Source organism: Lepus europaeus, chromosome 7 (assembly GCF_033115175.1).
Source record: "Lepus europaeus isolate LE1 chromosome 7, mLepTim1.pri, whole genome shotgun sequence".
NCBI lineage: Eukaryota > Metazoa > Chordata > Mammalia > Lagomorpha > Leporidae > Lepus > Lepus europaeus.
The window spans coordinates 77523729-77543477 of NC_084833.1; the positions used below are offsets into that span (position 1 = coordinate 77523729).

General features: G+C 38.4%; 1 protein-coding gene across 3 annotated transcripts in view; it reads right to left on the reverse strand.

Annotated features, from left to right (window-relative positions):
- GRM5 (glutamate metabotropic receptor 5) overlaps positions 1-19749 on the reverse strand; it is a 553498-nt gene that overhangs the window by 14592 nt on the left and 519157 nt on the right. The window contains exon 8 of one of the 3 annotated variants that reach the window (XM_062198293.1): positions 4242-4337. The exons of the other annotated variants lie outside the window; for them this stretch is intronic. Coding sequence (XP_062054277.1) covers positions 4242-4337 — 96 coding nt within the window. The remainder of the gene's footprint in view (positions 1-4241; positions 4338-19749) is intronic. 3 annotated transcript variants of the gene reach the window in all.

Consider the following 19749-nt stretch of genomic DNA (forward strand, 5'->3'; position numbering starts at 1 on the left):
TTATTCTCCTGTGCTCATCATGAAGTATCTCTTGCACTTGCTCTACTTTTCCAAAGAATACAGTTTATGAAATTTTCTTCTAGAAACTCTTGAAACTTGACTTTGTAACTGTATACTATGGTGCTTTCCCTCATTCGTTCCCCATGCCCCAGTCCCTTCATCAGTTTAAATCTAGACCTTATTACCTGGAGGACAAATTTCATAGCTTAAGATAGCCTTTTATTGTTACATGTTCAATTTGAGCCAGTTTTATTTCTTTTTGCTTTTTAACACCATCAATTCCTTTAGAGCAGAAATTATTTTCTCCTTTCCTAAACACCCTATGGTTTCTAAAACAGTGCTATCCATATACAGAAAGTTACCCTGTGTGTCTTTCTCGATTTGTTGATGAATCAGTAGATCCAGAGTGCTGTTTGGAACTGAGCATGTGAAAGGGAGCAAACCCTTCAATTCCAGTGAAAAGATACAGGTAACCAGTTAATAGGCAATATAAGAGGTATATATAAGGGGAGAATAATGAAGTTGGAAGAGATAAGATGGGCTATATGATTTTCAGAAAGAACTCAAAGAGGCACGGCATTAGAATTGTGGCTTAAACCCTGAATTTGAAAGATAGAAGAGGAATGGGTTTTAGAGAAGATGGGTAGAAGCAGAAAGGGAGGACAGCCCAGGTAGAAACAGAGCATATGGTAAGAAGTAATACTGTAGAAAGAAGTCAGAGTGTTTGGGAATGGTAAGACACATGGAGTGTCTTGGAGGAGAGAATATATGTGCTGAATAGAGGGAAGGTAGACACTGAAGAGCTTGTTAAGGTTAGCTTATGATCTTATGATTCTTAGTGACTGGCCTTCATGGAGCACAACATAAGCATCTCAACACAGAGGCCAGAAAGTACTCTGGTGGCACATGCCTGTTGAGCGTGAAGATGATAACAGTGATTCCTGAAGGTGGAATATCTAGACACCCTGGTTCCTAGAGCACTTCCCTGTTTAGGACTCTTTTTCACTTCTCCTGCATCTGCAGGATTCTGCTCTGAAACACACTTAGACTGTCCGCTGTGAAATTGGAAAAGATTACAAGTTATACTACATTCAGCCAGAAAGGAAAAAAAAAAAATATCTGTTTACCTGAAGGTAAAAAGACAATATAATAGTTCAGGAAGCTAGTGTGTACTGAGTATATAATGTACTCATTCCTTTTCAAATGTTGGGGTGGAGAGAAGAGGGCAGACTTTAAGAAGTATCTATATAAGACCTTCCCACCTACAGATAGGATGGTATTGTTCTGCTGCAATCAGGGTAAATCTCCTTCTCTGCTCACCAGGGAACCTGGCTCTGGGATAATCACCCAGGCAGGAATTCATAGGCTACTGTCCACCCCGCAGTTTTACCATAAAAGAAACACAGGCAAATGAAATGAAGAGAAACACTCTTGGTTTTCTGTGATTGTTTTAACTTACATTAGCCCCTTTCTGGGACTGGTTATTCAGTCCTGGGCACAGTATCAACTCAGATGTTTGTAGAGTGAAGCTTGACTACGACTCAAGGAAACAATTTGGGAGAGGAATGGAGGTGGATAGGAAAGAAGGCATTATCAGTTAATACTAAAATTACCTATAAAGTTTCAAATACAGGCAGATATATTTTTCCTAGCCTTTCCAACAAGTTTAAGAGTAAGAAAATTGGGATAAACACTGCAACTCCTAAATTACAAACTGTTTACATTGCAATTGTTTCCTCTGACATCTTTTCCCTTAACGTCCTTTTTGGAGTTATATTTCCTGGATAGATGCCACTATGTGTGTATGTGTGTCTGTGTGTGTGTGTGTGCACACACATGTATGTGTGTATTTATAAAAACAAATATGTTTGACAATAAAAAGATAAAAAGGCTTTGTGAATTTTAGCCTCTCTATTTGTATGCCTTCATTTCTTTACACTGCTAAGGGAAAGATTTCTTAGCTCATTGAAGGATTTCTTATCTCCCTGTCTCTTTTTCTGTCAGTTTTTATTTAATTCTAAAGAAATTAAGAGAGAAATTAGAAAAGGGAGGCCATTTATTCTCAGTTAACTGTTTATCTGGAGGACTGAGATGGTTACTCCAAAAGGATGTATTTTCTATAGCATGCACTATTCCTCTCTCTTCCACCAGGATATGCTAATATAATAAGCCTTGTCATTACCTTAGCTATATCCAAACAAGTGAGGAAACACAAGTTTAATGGTCTCTTGCTGTTGCAGAGAAACCTGGACTATTCCTGGAGTAGACATGTTGAGTGGCTACCTCTGTAACTCAAGACCTAACCCAAATTAGTTTGGTCTGTTTAACTTGGGGAACCCTTATTGTGTGTTTCCCCATAAACTGTCCCTCTATTCTTAGCCAACCCAGTCTGGAGAAAAATCTGATCTCTAGGGTCATCAGACTTGAAAGCTGTAAACAATGACAAAAGAGCTTTAAAATTTTTGTATGGCATAGTTGAGACCAAATGCTTGCCAAGAACAACTCCATTCCATCTCCTAGGTGAATGAATTATTCTAAAATATCAGTTTATGGTGCAGATAAATTGAATAACCTGAAAATTTGTTATATCACAGATTCCAAGGTTATATTGTTTGTTTATTATCAATGATTTTTGCCTAGTATGTTTGATGGGCAACCAAGTTTGCTACATTTGAAAACTCCAGTTCTGGAACTCAACTCTGAAGTTATTATGGAAAGAGTCCTTAGTGTCTCATTTGACATAGTCACTTTCACTCTGTGCAGCCTACTCTTCTTCTGCTTACCTAATTTTTTTGTATGTGAATTATGCTATTTTCTCATATCTAAGTGGAATGAAACCAGGAACTCTAATAACAATCTATTGTGTTACCCCCACAAAATAATCCACTGAAGCTCATCTTTCAGACACTGATGTCCAAGGATAGCTGTATAAGGAAAGTGCATATGAGTCTATCAGATACAAAAAAGTTCCTACATATCCCACACCCTTTCATTGCCAAGTCCTTAGTCTTGGCCAGGGCTACTATACGTGTTTCACAATACTGGACACATTTTTACAGATAGCAATGTGAACATTCTCCGAACAGTAGTGCATGTAGTGGTCCTCAAAAAAAGTCATTCATTGCTTTGAACACAGAAACGAGTTCATTCCACTGAGGAAGCAAAAGGTTTTGGGGTGAAATTTCAACAGAATTATCTTCTTTTTTAGGCAGCTGGACCTCAAGCTTTACTTTTAGTAAAGACACACACACACACACACATATGTACATACTCATCTTCCTGGACTTTCCCTTTTCTATAATCCAGGGTGATTTGAAAGAATTCCCCTCCCACACTTCTGTACCAAAGACAGATTGTGAAATGCCACAACAAATTAGAAGTTAGCTCATGATGAGTGACTCTTCAACTCATGGCTCTTCCAGAACTCTGAAGCTATTTAATGATAATAACTATCCTTGCCATTAGAGCCTTTTTCTTAAAACTCCATCTCATGCAATAAAGCACGTTCATTACATGCAACACAGCTTAGTTGATATTTATAGTTCCAAATACTCCAGTTCACTGGGTAAAACTCACTTGAGAGTGCGTAGTATGGAGGAACATGCACAGCGTAGCGACAGGTAGTATTCATCAACAACACAAAGAAGTCAAGGAGCTGCAAAGCTATGGTAGCTAGAGGAGGATTAGCTTTCCTGATTTCAGGTTGAGAAAAGCCTCTCACCTCTGTAGTCCAGTGGGTTCACATAGCCTTTGCCCTTGGCTGTGAGATGATGTCACTCTTAAAGTAGATCACTCAGGTTTGTTCAGGATCAGGTGCTGGAGTGTTCCCTCAATTGCAATCCTTCCCTTAGAATCAGTCCTAAGTGTTTGCATTTATTTTAGTAGGTGATTGGATAGTCCTGGAATGAATTTCCTCCAATCTCTTCCACTTTGCAAACTCCAGAATCATATGACCAATAAGTTAAGGCCGAGGGGAAAACGGACTGTGAGCTGAGGCTTCAGACATGCAAAGCGCACAACCCTAGGAAACAGCAGCAGCTGGGACAGGAGGCTCCCTTTACTTTTATGAGGATGGTATGGGCTTTGCAAATCAAAGAGACACAGAAAACCAGTTGTGGCCCAGGTAGAACAAATTATATGGAATGCACAGTTGAGTGAGGACTCAGACCAGGGAGCCACCTGTTCCTCTAGCTTGCATACATTTATTTCACACCACCTCAGGCCACTCACAGTTTGCTTACCTGCTCATTGTTGCTCTCCCACCATTCCCCACACTCCCTTTGGGGGTGAAACATTCTATTTCCGACTTGTGCTGGGCCAGTCTCCTGTCTTTGTACCTGGTGAGCATGAACAAGGACAGGAGCAAACAGAAAGACGTGATTGTGTGCTTCACTGCCAGGCTGAGGAAGTGCCATGACTGCAGAGAGGGTAACCCCATGTCAAAACAGGGGTTCCTGCTTTGCGATGCAAATGGCCGACCTGTGATACTTATCAGATGTTTGTGGTGGTAAGTGGATAGCATTGAGGACTTGTCATTTCTTGGTTAAATTACATGTAAACCACCCTTTTACACTGCCTGTTAATCTGCAAAGTCATCACATTTTAGTTAATGATTACAAGAACACAATTCCTACTGTACAAGAAAAAGATGAATACCAATCAATACGTTAAAATTTATTTAGTGCTTACCATGAGTCAGACACTGTTAGAATCTTACCCAAGTTTAATTTTGGCAGAAGCCCTGTGGCAAAAGCTGTTATTATTTCCATTTTGCTGATGAAGAAGTCGAAGAAAGGTTTTGAACACAGAGACTCAACATTCAGAACTCACCCTTTAGTCATTATAATGTCTTGCCCTCTATTATAAAAAATAATTATTAACATAAGAAATCATCACTGAGTGTCATTATGCTTGAATATTAGGCACTGGTGATGTCAAAAGAGGTAATAAATGTTCTTTGGATGTGACAGGTTTCTATAGCCATTCAGCTGAAACTTCATGGTCAGTACTATGTTGCCTGTATTTTAGCAAGGATCTAGGTGTTTCATATAAAACAAGTTATGAGGTTCCCAGCTGCTGTACTCTACAAGTCTAAGAGGTGAGCTTCCTATACTTTAGTGGTGGTTTTCTGAGCCAACAAGCTTTCACAGAAACGATCCATTTCACGCGGTTTAAATTTGTGGCTTAAGTAATGAAGTACTGTGATTCCCATTTGCCAAATGAAGAAACTGAGACTTAACTGACTTCCCCAATGTTGTATATCTAGTAATGTGACAATAACTGTCAGTAGACCTTTCAGGTCTCCAAGACTCTAAAGGAATTATTACCTCTTTGTTTATAGAACTGGACTCTTAGGTGGTGCCACTGCGCCCACTTCCTAAGTATTTAACAGGAAAATGATAAATAGAGTTATAATTGTAGACTGGTTTACCCCCATTATAATCACACTATTGGTAGTTGGTTTTCCCTGCTGTGTCAAAAATAATATTACATAGAAAAAAAAATCAAGATTAATATTGGTCCTGGGACACAGGCCTTCTTCTTAAAATTTTCCTTTTCTAAAATGTTAAAAGTATTTACTATTTGGATGAAAATGACTCACTACATCAAGTCAAATGGGTATAATTTGTTCATTTATTCAGTGGATATGGTCGAGCATCTATTGAAGTCTAGGAGAGGGAATTTGTAGCACATATGGAGAAAAATAAATTGCACACTCTGATTCATACAGCTCACAGAATCATGGGAGAAGAAAGAAAAGAAGCATATACATAAGTAACTTTAGATGTTTTAGGCCTATAAAGGAGAAAGAATAAGAATTTAAAGACTATGTAAAAGGAAGTAAAGCATCGAGCTAAACCTGATGAAGTAGCCTCTATTTTACCAGAGAGAATCTCTTGGAAGGAAACCCATTGTGAAGTACCAGTCAAGAATGGCATACCTCATTTCAACCAAAGGACTTTGTGCTTCTGTGTGAATTAAATTACAAAACAAAATATTATTCTACAGATTACATTAAAAGAATATTAATAGAATAACAAATTACTTATGGTTGTTCAGTTCCTTACAAAGGGATTCTCAATGTGTTTTTGAATATACTCTGTTAAGCTAATTGCCAATTAATAAAAATTTCCATAAATGAGTCGAGATACTCACACTCTTCATGCTCATAAGTATTTCTCTCCCTCTCTGTGTCTCATGCCCACACATATTCTGCCAGGTGACTTTGTTTATGAAATATAAACATATTGTCCTAGCAAACTTCAAGCATTTTTTGTATTAGTTTTCATGAACACACACACACACACACAAACAAAAAGAAAAAAATGGTAATAAAACTATTCCAGTAAATCAAATAATGACTTAGAAATTTTGGAACTTCTAAATAGCTTTCTTATTCAAAACAAAGTGAGGGCATGGGTGTTTGGTGCAGCATTTAAGACACTGCTTAGGACACCTGCATACCATATTTGCATTGCCTGGTTTTGAGTTCTAACCCTACCTCTGATTCCAATTTTGTGCAAATGTGCACTTTTGGAAGGCAGCAGGGGATGGCTTATGTAGTTGGATTCCTGCCATCCATCTGGGAAGTCTGCGTTGAGTTCTAAGCTCCTGGTTTTGACCTTGCCCAGCCCTGGATGTTGTAGGCATTTGGTGAATGAACCAGTGGATGAAAGATCTCTGTCTGTCTCTGTCTCTCCTTTTGCCTCTCAGATAAAAGCAAAAAAAAAAAAAAAAAAAAAAAAAAAAAAACAATAACAGTTTTAAAACCCCAAAAGATCAACAACAACAACAACTACTAAAAAGGATAAAGTATTATATTGTACATCTAGAGTCAGGACAAAAGCTGTTCAGGTCATTGTTTCTTATAGTGTCCATTTCACTTCAACAGGTTTCCTCTTTGGTGTTCAGTTGTCACCGATCAGGGAAAACAAATGATATTTGTCTCTTTGGGACTGGCTTAATTCACTCAGCATGATGCTTTCCAGATCCCTCCATCTTGTTGCAAATGACTGGGTTTCATTGTTCCTTACTGCTGTATAGTATTCTATGGAGTACATGTCCCATAATTTCTTTATCCAGTCTACTGTTGATGGGCATTTGGGTTGGTTCCAGGTCTTAGCTATTGTGAATTGAGCTGCAATAAACATTAATGTGCAGATGGCTTTTTTATTAGCCAAATTAATTTCCTTTGGGTAAATTCCAAGGAGTGGGATGGCTGGGTTGTACGGTAGGGTTATGTTCATGTTTCTGAGGAATCTCCAGACTGACTTCCATAGTGGCCTAACCAGTTTGCATTCCCACCAACAGTGGGTTAGTGTCCCTTTTTCCCCACATCCTCTCCAGCATCTATTGTTGGTAGATTTCTGAATGTGAGCCATTCTCACTGGGGTGAGGTGAAACCTCATTGTGGTTTTGATTTGCATTTCTCTGATTGCTAGTGATCTTGAACATTTTTTCATGTGTCTGTTGGCCATTTGGATTTCCTCTTTCGAAAAATGACTATTGAGGTCCTTGGCCCATCTCTTCAGTGGGTTGTTTGTTCTGTTGTTGTGGATTTTCTTGATTTCTATGTAGATTCTGGTTATCAACCCTTTATCTGTAGTATAGTTTGCAAATATTTTTTCCCATTCTGTTGGTTGCCTCTTCACTTTCCTGACTGTTTCTTTCGAAGTACAGAAACTTCTCAATTTGATGCAATCCCAAATGTTAATTTTGGTTTTGACTACCTGTGCTCCTGGGGTCTTTTCCAAGAAGTCTTTGCCTGTACCTATATCTTGAAGGGTTTCTCCAATGCTCTCTAATAATTTGATGGTTTCGGGTCGTAGATTTAAGTCTTTAATCCACGTTGAGTGAATTTTTGTGTAAGGTGAAAGGTATGGGTCTTGCTTCAAGCTTCTGCACATGGAAATCCAATTTTCCCAGCACCATTTATTGAATAGACTGTCTTTATTCCAGGGGTTAGTTTTGGATCTTTAGTATTTGTTGTTGTTGTTGTTGTTCTAGTACTAGTGGTTGAACTCTGTAATTAACACACAATTATTCTTAGGTGTTTAAATTGTAACTGAAAAGTGATCCCTGTTAAATTTCAGAGTGGGAAAAGAGAGGGAGGAGATGCACAGTTTGGGACATGCACAATCAGTCTTGCCCCAAATGATGGAGTTAGTAATGTGCCAGGGGATTCCAATACAATCCCATCAAGGAGGCAGGTACCAATGCCATCTCACTAGTCCAAGTGATCAATTTCAGTTCACATTCGATGGCTTGGATAGGTCTAAGAAACAAAGGGATCACACAAACAAGACTACTGTCTGCTAATACTAACTGATAGAATCAAGGAGGGAGAGAAGGATCCAGCATGGGAAGTGGGATACACAGCAGACTCATAGAATGGCAGATGTCTAGACGACACTCTGGCCTCAGAATCAGCCCTTAAGGCTTTCGGATCTGGCTGAAGAGCCCATGAGAGTATTGTAGGCATGGAAAGCCAAGATAATGAAAGATCTCTGTGAGTGAGATCCCAGTGGAAAGAACGGGGCCATCAAAGAAGGAGGTACCTTTCTCTGAAGGGAGGAGAGAACTTCCACTTTGACTGTGACCCTATCGGAATAAGATCAAAGTCAGCGAACCCTAAAGGCTTCCATAGCCCTGGCAACTCATGACTAGAGCCTAGGGAGATTACTGACGCCATGAACAGGAGTGTCAAATTGTTAAGTCAGCAACAGGAGTCACTGTGTACTTACATCCCATGTGGGATCTGTCCTTAATGTGTTGTCTAATGTGCAGTGATGCTATAACTAGTACTGAAACAGTATTTTTACACTTTGTGTTTCTGCGTGGGTACAAACTGATGAGATCTTTACTAATTATATACTGAATCGATCTCCTGTATATAAAGATAATTGGAAATGAAAAAAAAAACAAACCTGGTGTTAAATTGGAAATGGCATAGAAAATTAATTAATTTTTTTAAAAATAATATGTAGGATCTCTGCCTTTAATGTGCTGTACACTCTTATTTAATGCTATAACTAGTACTCCAACAGTATTTTTTTTTTCACTTTGTGTTGCTATATGGGGGCAAACTGTTGAAATCGTTACCTAATTTATACTAAACTGATCTTTTGTATATAAAGAGAATTGAAAATGAATTATGATGTGATTGGAAGGGGAGAGGGAGCGGGAAAGGGGAGGGTTGTGGGTGGGAGGGAAGTTTTGGGAGGGGGAAGCCATTGTAACCCATGAGCTGTACTTTGGAAATTTATATTCATTAAATAAAAGTTTAATAAAAAAAAACATAAAAAAAAAAAAACCAAAAGATGACAATGGCAGTAATACAGATTGGGAACTTCATCTTTACTTTCAGAAGGAACTCTTTTTGACTGTCCATAATTATAATAACAGCTTTATTTTGTTTACCAGATATTTAGATATACCTCAAATTCATTGATTCATTCATTCATTCCTTATTCCACTCACCAATGATGTGTTGTTCAAAGCTTTAATAGGCTCCATTGCAGACATGTACTCCTTTCCGGTAGAATTTATTTCAGGAATGTGCAACTTTCAATTAAAATTTGTTTAAGTTTTTCAGAATTTATCTCAGAGTTTATCTCTTCCTGAACTCATTTTGCCAGTGAAAGCAGAATTCACAAGTACAGGCAGTGGATGATCTCTACATTTTGTATCTGCTTTGGGTCCTTCTAGATGTACCACAGAGATTTAGTTCACATCATTCAAAATCATTTGCCAAATACTGCATGTGCTGGACACTGAAACATGGAGCACATGGATGACTCTAGGTCACTGATAAAGGGGAAGGATGAAATAAGAATGTGAGAAGTTTTATTGCAGAAAAAAGACAAGAAGGGCTACCTACACCCTTCCAGACTGGTGTCAATGAGATGATATCTAAGATAGATTTTAAAAGATACTGTGTATTAAGAGCTATGGGTTATTTAAATATGTGATTTTTTCAAAAATTTGAATAATCACCTTGTAACAATGATCAAATTTGGTCTATGTTATGTCATGATTTTAAGAAATCTTATTTCAACCAGATATTTTGGATTTTGAGCCTTCTTGGCATTCTTGACAGGCATTCAAAAAATCAAAGTTTCAAACAATCTGGTCTCTAAAATTTCCAGTAAATCCTGGACTTTGGTTTTTCCAGTTTGGGCCCAACTGAAAAAATCGAAGGACCTATGTCTCTCATCTTATAGAGACACCAACTAATCAGTCTATTTGGAGTATATTAGAAGGACTGTCAAGATGTGATGTGGTACCAGACTTTAAGTTTCTATAATGGAAAATGCTATTAATACAAATGTTTGAGAATTAAAAAGTCTAATGATCTTGTGTTACTAGACATGATAGTTATCTTAATGAGAAAGCCCCAGAGGCTTAAAGGGTTAAATACTTGTAAAATCCTACAGGTGCTTTCAAAAATACTGTGAAGTAAGCAAGTGCCTCTTGTTGGTTGATGAGTTTATAATTTTAAACATGGCGACTTAAAGTCTTTTGTCATCCACAGTTATATATGATCTGCTGCTCATAAAACTAAAGCGTTGTTGGTTCTGTGTTTAGCTGTCCTCCTATAGGTTCCTATGGACTTTTTCCAGCCACTTTTATTGTATTCAGTACTTTGGGATGGCTCTGTAAACAGATGAAGCCAATAATGTATTAACAGTACCAACTGAGAGAAAGTATGGTTAACTGAGGTTACTAAAACCAAAAAGCAATTCAAATCAATTGGCAATCTACAAAAAGAGTTAAAGATTTTAAAAGCTATTATTAAAATGGCTATATTGGTCTACTATGCTATGTTATATGTGTGTACATATTGTATGTCCACATGGGGAAATTTTATTAAGAGTTTTATTTTAAATGGCTGATAGATAAGATTGTCCATAAATTTAAGCTGCTAAAATCAATCAAAGATACATTTTAATTTGTGTGACCTGAATCTGTGTATCATATGTTTTAAACTTGTTGGTAGAGAGAAACTAAAAACATTTTATATGGTTGTGCTTAAGTTTACTGGTTAAACAAACTACTCCATGTTAGATATTTAAGAGGTGTTTTCAAATACATGATTCTTAAAATTTATAGAAGGCATTGGACCTTCTGGTAAATGTTTTCTTAAGTTGTTATCTATTGGTTGAAACGGTTTGCTAAGTATTCATGTGATATTGCTATTGTCAGCGAGCGATCTAGGACTTGCTCCCTCATTTCTCTATTCTAAGCCCAACTTGTTCGTCCATTTCTCTATTCTCCTCAAGGTAGGAAACTAATTCTATTATGAAGGAATCTGTAGGATGCACAATTTAATCTTTAGACCTTATAAAAGAGATGGCTAACATTTTTCTGCAATAGCATAGCCAAAATAAGAACTCAAATAATAATCTCATAGCTAGATTCACTTCGCCATCAGCGAAGTATACAGTAAGTAGAAAAAACCTCCCTTTCAGACCAAAGGGAAAGAAAGTTTTAAAGTGAGAATATAATTTTCCTCATGGGCATTGTCTACCTTGGAAAAACTACTACAGAACATGCCTGTGACTATAGACTTGTAGTTCAGGCCACTGAAGATTAGAGATGGGAAACGGGCACTCCCTTGACTTGCATCCTCTGGTCTGCTTTAACACAAACCAGGAGGAAAAGAAAGCTCGGCATCAGAAGCAATGGGTGGCAGGCCTATTAATGGCTGATCTGTACAGTGATCTGCCCTCAAGGAGACCCAACAGGCCAGTCCACTGCAGTGGCTTTCAATGTGGTAAGCCTGGGCTTCAGCAGAAGTCAGCTTGTGAAGAGCCCTGGCAGCTCTGCCAAGAGTTGGATCACTGGAAATGGACCTGCCCTGGAGTCGAAGGATGCCCAGGTCAGAGCCACAGATCTTATTGGCTCTAAGCTGAAAAGCCCTTCACTCAGCCCAACTTCCAAAGTGACCACTGCAGCTGAGGGGATGGTCAAGTAGGGTCAGCAACATTACAGGCAGAACTGTAAATTTCTTGTTAGAGATGCCACCTGCCTTTACCTGGCCAGCTCTCCTCCCAGGCCAGCCAAGTAATGAAAGTCAAAAGAGTGCCTTCCCCTAGGAGGTTCACACCTCCCTTAGGATATACCCCATGTGAAGAGATAGATAGGTCTGGGCCTCTGAATTTACAAGGCCTAAAGCCCACCAGATTATTATCAAGCCCCTTCTATCAGGTTCTATTTGCCTCTCAATCAGAAAACTTAATTGTAGCTTAGACAGCACCTTTCTTAGCTCCTCTAATAATGACTCTGTCCTTTGTTCTAGGCCCTGTCTAGTGCACTTGGGCCTCATTCCTTTGTAATCATAACCTCTACTCTACCACCAATGGCTCTACTCCCAACTTGTGTGTACTGATGGTCCTCTTCCCCACTTAATGCTGTATAATTGTTCAAACCTGGTAAATGCCACTCTTAGGATCATTGGTTACTATCCTCACTCTGTCTTTTATGACCTTGTCTAAATATGATCAGAGTCGGGGAACTTGGAAGGCTTCCATAGCCTTGGCAACTCATGACGACAGCCTAGGATGGTTACTGGCGCCATAAACTAGAGTGTCAATTTGTTGGGTCAACAACAGGAGCCACTGTGCACTTGCTCCTCAGGTGGGATCTCTGTCCTTAATGTGCTGTACATTGTGATTTAATGCTGTAAGTAGTACTCAAACAGTATGTTTCACTTTGTGTTTCTATGTGGGTGCAAACTGTTGAAATCTTTATACTAAATTGATCTTCTGTATATAAAGAGAATTGAAAGTGATTCTTGATGCAAATGGAAGGGGAGAGGGAGCGGGAGAGGGGAGGGTTGTGGGTGGGAGGGAAGTTATGGGGGGGGGGAAGCCATTGTAATCCATAAGCTGTACACTGGAAATTTATATTCATTAAATAAAAGTTAAAAAAAAAAAAAAAAAAAAAAGATACTGTGAAAAGACAGGCAGAAAAGCAAAAGGGCAAACAGAGAAACTTAACATCAAGGGGAGAAACACTGTTTATTTTATATTGTAATACCAAGTATAAAAGGAGAGAAGTTGAAAAGTGATATGCAAATAGAGAGGTTTACAAAATATGATGAGGGCTTTGCCTGCAGGTTCTGGAAGCTAGGATAAAACATGGTCAGGGTTGGCATTTACATAAAATGTTATAGATTTGAAGGATCAAACTAGAGATAGAAATAATACACATATGTGTATATGAGACCTGATGAGATACAGATGAAGAGTGCCATTTACAAATTATTTAGTAGAAGATGGCCTAAGTGCTTGGGCCCCTGCACCCACAAAGGAGAACTCGAAGAATCTCCAGGCTCCTGGCTTCGTATTGGCGCAGCTCTGGCCATTGGGGTCATCTGGAGAGTGAACCAGCAGATAGAAGACCTTTCTCTCTATCTGCCTCTGCTTCTCTGTGACTCTGCCTTTCAAATAAATAAACAAATCTTAAAAGAATATAAAAACTATTTAGGGTGTGGATGTTAGGCATAGTGGTTAAGTCACTACTTGGGATACCTGCCTCCCACACAGAAGTGCCTAGTTTGAGGTTTGACTCTTCTGTTTCTGATGCAGCTTTCTGATAACACACACTCTGGTAGGAATAGATGATAGCTCAAGTAATTGAGTCTCTGTTACTTACATGGTGCCCTGGATGAATTTCTTGGCTCCTGGATTTGGCCTGGACTAGTCCTGACAACTGTGTGCATTACAGGAGTGAGACAGAGGATGGTAAATATCTCTTTGTTTCTATCTGCCTTTCAAATAAAATAAAAAATAATATTTTTTGAAATTAAAAAGCTACTTAGGGAGCAAAATTAACAGGATTTACTGGATAATGAATACCAGAGAGACTGCTATCCCAGTTATTTTCTTAGGTTGTACAATTAATGGGGCTCAGCAAATAACAGAAGGAATATATTTTGAGTTAGAAGTAAAAAGCTTCAACTTGGAATATCATGTTTGAGGTGCTGGTGGGTCTTCCAACTGAAGATATTCAATAGTACATAGCAGTAAGAATATGGAGTCTTGACAACTGTGATTTATTGTATCATTATACAAGTGGTTGCAAACACAGTGAGAAAGGTTGAAAGTGTTCACACGGGTCATCAAAGAAGGAGGTACCTTTCTCTGAAGGGAGGAGAGAACTTCCACTTTGACTATGACCTTGTCTAAATACGATAAGAGTCAGTGAACTCAAAAGGCTTCCATAGCCTTGGCAACTCATGACTGGAGCCTAGGGAGATTACTGAGGCCATAAACAAGAGTGTCAAATTGTTAAGTCAACAACAGGAGTCACTGTGCACTTACTCCTCATGTAGGATCTCGGTCCTTAATGTGCTGTACATTGTGATTTAATGCTATAACTAGTACTCAAACAGTATTTTTCACTTTGTGTTTCTGTGTGGGTGCAAACTGTTGAAATCCTTACTTAATATATACTAACTTGATCTTCTGTATACAAGAGAAATGAAAATGAATCTCGATGTGAATGGAAGGGGAGAAGGAGCGAGAAAGGGGGGGGGGTTGCGGGTGGGAGGGAAGTTATGGGGGGGGAGCCATTGTAATCCATAAGCTGTACTTTGGAAATTTATATTCATTAAATAAAAGTTTTAAAAAAAAGTGTTCAGAGAGAACAGGTAGACTATATAGTCAATGGCAAGAAGGGGCTTATAGGTGTGTTTCTATATGTTCAAAAACTTTTATAACACTGTCAATGCAAGTATTTCCTCAAAAGATTTACTGAGTACATTGTACATGTCACACATTGAGTTCAAGGTTCCTGAATCTGTAAATATTCTTCTGAACTCTAAGTTCTGTAACACTGATCTATAGACCAGGACTTAGGCAAGAAAAACCCTTAGAGTAATTTTAATGGATTTCAGCTTGGCTTGTTTTTTTATAAGGTTTAGTTGTCTTCTCTGAAGATTCTCTTATTCTTTTCCACTTCCTTTTCCCCAAAAGCAGTAGCTCCTCTTTTCCTGCTTCAATACAAGCCCACACTCATCCAATGAATCTAAAAGATATAGAGTAAGAATCATTCATGATTGGATGGTTACTGTAAGTTCTCCATAATGATTTGGAATGAAAATTTCCTTTCTTCACTTCAATTCCTCTTCCTTAGCAAGGTCTAACTAAAATCGGATTCCTGAAATTTCTCTATTGGTTAGCTATCTGGAATAGGTAAATGAGCCCACAATGAGAAGACAGACCAGAATAAAATGAAGACATTTGAAGAAGTTTCCTGTATGTTAGATGAAATAGCATGTATTAGGAGAATAATGGCTGGAAGCAAGGGAGGAAAAGACAGCATTTGAGACTGGAAATAAAGATTCATTATGTGAGAGAGATTGAGGTTAAGATTGAATAAATGGGGGCCAGCATTGTGGCATGGCAGGTAAGGCCACTGTCTGCAATGCCAGCATCCTATAATGGTGCCAATTCAAGTCCCAGCTTCTCCACTTCTGATCCAGCTCCCTGCTAATGTTACTGGGAAAGCAGCAGAGGATGGGCCAAGTCTTTGGGTCCCCACACCCATGTAGGAGACCAGGAAGAAGCTCCTGGCTCCTGGCATCAGCATGGCTTAGTTCTGAACATTGTGGCCATTTGGGGAGTGAACCAGTGCATGGAAGATCTCTCTCTCTCTCTCTTTCTCTCTCTCTCTTTCTCTCTTTGAGTGTAACTCTGCCTTTCAAATAAACTAATAAATCTTTAAAAAAATTGATGAGCAGTAGAATGGTCAAAATTCATGAGAATTTCATCATTAGAATGCAGAAAACAAAAAAGAAGCTATAGTAATCACTTGTCCTTGACATGAGCACTAATGAGACATGATATCAGAGCTTGTGATGAACAGAAATTTTTACCTGGAAGTTGTCAGTAAACAGTAGTTATTAAAAAAAGGTTAAAACAGAGAAGAGTAACCAGATGGCATGAATCTTAATGGATTCCCATGTGTGAAGATACAGAATATGTCTGGAAGCAGCATTGAGAGACCTGTGAAACATCTGAAGGAATAAGTAACCCTACTTGAAAGGCCTACAGGGATTTCCTTAAGAGGGGGTCAAAATTAAGTTTGAAAATATCCAGTAAATGGAGTGCTTAATGAAGTTGAAGACAAATGTGGGTTTATCGTCCAATACAGACTATACAGAGGCCCTGTAAGTGGTTTGGACATGAAAGGTTCAATGGATAAAATAAATAACAGTGGGCCAGCACTGTGGTGTAGTGGGTAAAGCCGCCGCCTGCAGTGCCAGCATCCTGTATGGGTGTCGGTTCTAGTCCCGGCTGCTCCACTTCCTATCTAGCTCTCTGCTATGGCCTGGGAAAGCAGTATAAGATGGCCCAAGCCCTTGGGCCCCTGCACCTGCGTGGCAGACCCGGAAGAAGCTCCTGGCTCCTGGCTCCTGGCTTCGGATTGGCATAGCTCCAGCCGTTGCGGCCAATTGGAGAGTAAACCAGCGGATGGAAGACCTCTCTCTCTCTCTGCCTCTCCTTATCTCTCTGTGTAACTCTGACTTTCAAGTAAAATAAATAAATCTTAAAAAAAAAACCACAAATAACAGGATGTGTAAGTGGATTTCCCAGCATGATAGTATGTCTGAGATGCTGGGAAGATTTCATGATGGTTCTTCTCCCACCTCACCTGATGCAAAGAAGCAAAGGTTTTGCAACCTGTGTGAGTAAGGAGGCACTGTGCTATTGTGTGCAGCACAGACACATATTTAGAGGGATTCTTATAGCTACTGTAGACTGTGAGAACATACTTGGCTAAAGACGAATGGGAGTGGTGAAATAAAATAGAAGGACCCCAGGAATATCAATGGTGGAGAGAAAAAAGGGACAGCAAATGAAAAAAGCTAAAGATACCAGAGGCACATCGCCCTTACTTCACAACTTTGTCAAGGGCTTTTTCTTTCCATTTAGTAAAATTGTCCTGGGAATATTTTTCTTCCATCAACTTCTCTCTCACCTTGACTGTTAGCATGTGAAATGATTTAGACCACTTGACAAAGGGTGATAAAGACAGTAGAGGGGGTGAAATTTCAGTTTTCTGAAAGTAAAAGAAGAAATATGAGATAACCAATTTTACCATGATGAGGATCTGAATAAGTTTGTGTTCTCCCCAAATGCCTGTGCTGAAATCCTCACCTTCAGCATGATGGTATTGGGAGGTGAGGCCATGAGGGCAGATCTCTCAAGAATGGGGTTTTTCAAAAAGAGACCTCAGAGAAAACTCTCACTCATTCACCAGGTGAGCATGAGATAACACCAATGAAGCAGAATGTGGGCCCTCACCAGGCACAGATGCACTGGCTTCCAAAACTGTGAGAAATAAGTGTTTGGTATTTATAAGTCACTTAGGTTCTATTATTATTGCTAAAGCAGCCTGAGCAGATTGGAACAGGAAGCGAGTGTATAGAGTAGGAGGGAAATGATTGGCAAGCAATGAGATGCTAAAGCCAAGGTCACATAGCAAATATTCATTTCCTGTAGAATCATCCTAATTTTGGGTCTTGGCAGTCATAAATTACAGAGAAAAATGATGGTACAATATATAATTGAATAGCATTTATAACATCAGAGGAGAGCTTCTCCTATACCATTTAATTCTCCCCATAAACTCAGAAATGTAATTGTTATCTGCACCCCTTAGATAAGAAACTTGTGGTTCCCAAAACTTCACAATCTGGCCAAGATTCCATAGTGAGCATGTCACAGAAGTGGGACTAGATCCAGGTGTTCTACCTCTAATTCTCATGCTATTTGTTAACATTTTACCGTTTTCTTCATTTTACAATGAAAAAATTCCCCATACATGTAAAGTCTGATAACACATTTGAGAGGTCAAAATGTTATTCATGAAGGCTGTAGTATATACTTATGGAGCTAGACATTGAGCACAATAGAAACTTTTTTAAAGGTAAAATTTGACTACAAAAGACCAGTTGGAATAAATCATCCTCTGGGCCCTGTTCTAACATGCAAACAAATTGCCACTATTTTGGCTGGAGTTTACCTATAGAGGAATATAGCAAAAATCTGAAGGCTATAAATAGGCATCGTTGAGAAAAGGTGACAATGTGTCAATGTGTGTGACATACAGTGTGTTATGAAAAGACAGACAGGGATGGGGTAGTGGAAAATTTAAGCAACCCCAAAGTGTTGCCAAAACAGCTGAAGGAAATCCGAAACCAACCTTTCAAGTCAAAGCAATTGAGGAAAAATCTAGATTGCAGATAAAAGTCATTATGGATTTTCCAAAGTTAAGAATTTTACTATTAGAAAGTGATACTGCAAAGTAATTTCCTACTTCAATCTCATCTCTCAATCTATTATGTTTCTAACAATAAATAAATACATTGGAATAGTTTACCAAGTAATCTGGCAGATCTTGTGCTCTTCAAACAGAGAAGATACTTTCGCACAGACTTGAAATGTTAATTTAATTTATTCAAAGAGTTCAGATTCAAAGTTAAGCATGATAAATCATCCCATAAAAAATGTCATAAATGAGCATAAGTTGTGAAAGTATTTAAGAAACTGCCAGAGAACATATTACACTGTGCTCTACAAAAAAGGGAGGAGGGTAGAAGTTGGCTGGTGGGAAAAAATGCAAATATGCACTTAAGATGTAAAGAATCAGCTCTATTAATCCAGTAATTCTATTCATAGGAATCTATTCTAAGGCAGTAATTCCACAGAAGTGCAAAAGTTTTTTTTTTTCCCCCCACAAAGATATTTTCCTTCAGTGTTACAGAAAACAGCAAAAACCAAACAAAACAAGAACAAACAAAACACTAGAGAATAGTTTAGTAAATTACAGCATAGCAATATTATGGAAATGTGTGAAATGTTGTATTGAGTAAAGCCTTTCATTTAGCTTTCAGAGAATTCCCAAAGGATGCATTTTAATCTCACTTATGATAAAAACTTGTTTTCAGATATGAATCATCTTAAGTCATTGCCTTTTCATTGTGTACTTTCCTTCAGAGTTGCTGTTTGTCTCACAATCAATAAAAACCCAGGAAGACAGAGATTTAAAAACCCATCCTAAGGTGCTTTATAAACTTACACAACATCCTCAACAGGAAAGACTTTTCATGGGAGGAACAAGAGTTGACTAGAGGGAGATTTTTCATAGGAGAACAGGATCAGCCTGAAGGATCATTTCAGCAAAGCATCAATTAAATGTTGTTGGATTCTAGCTTAGGACTATGGAATTTTCAGATAAATAGTTTATTTTTATAAAGGCAGATGAGTAGTTTTCCAACAGTGATTTTTTTCCTTATATTTTTGTATATGAACAATTAGAAAAGCTTTGGAGGGAGATGAACCTGGATAATAACCACTACAAGAGTAAGAAAGTATCAGACACCATTCTAGGTACCTGAATTGACAATTTAATCATTGAATAACCTTATTAACTAGGTACTATCCCTGTTTCTACAAATGAGAGAGAAGTATGACACAGGGAAGGAGATTCAGTAATTTGCCCAAGGTCATCTGACCGATCAACTATGCTGCATATTGTTGCTCACTCAAATACTGGCTACAGATGTTACCTGTGACATTTATTGGGTATAGTTCTGTCTTTAAATGGCCCAAGGGACATAAGCAACTGTGCTGTATTTATAACCTTTTCATTTTTCTTGTGACATCTTCGGCTTGAGCCTGGACTCAGCTCTTGAATGAACACTTTTTATCCTATTGCATATGAAACCCAATCCTT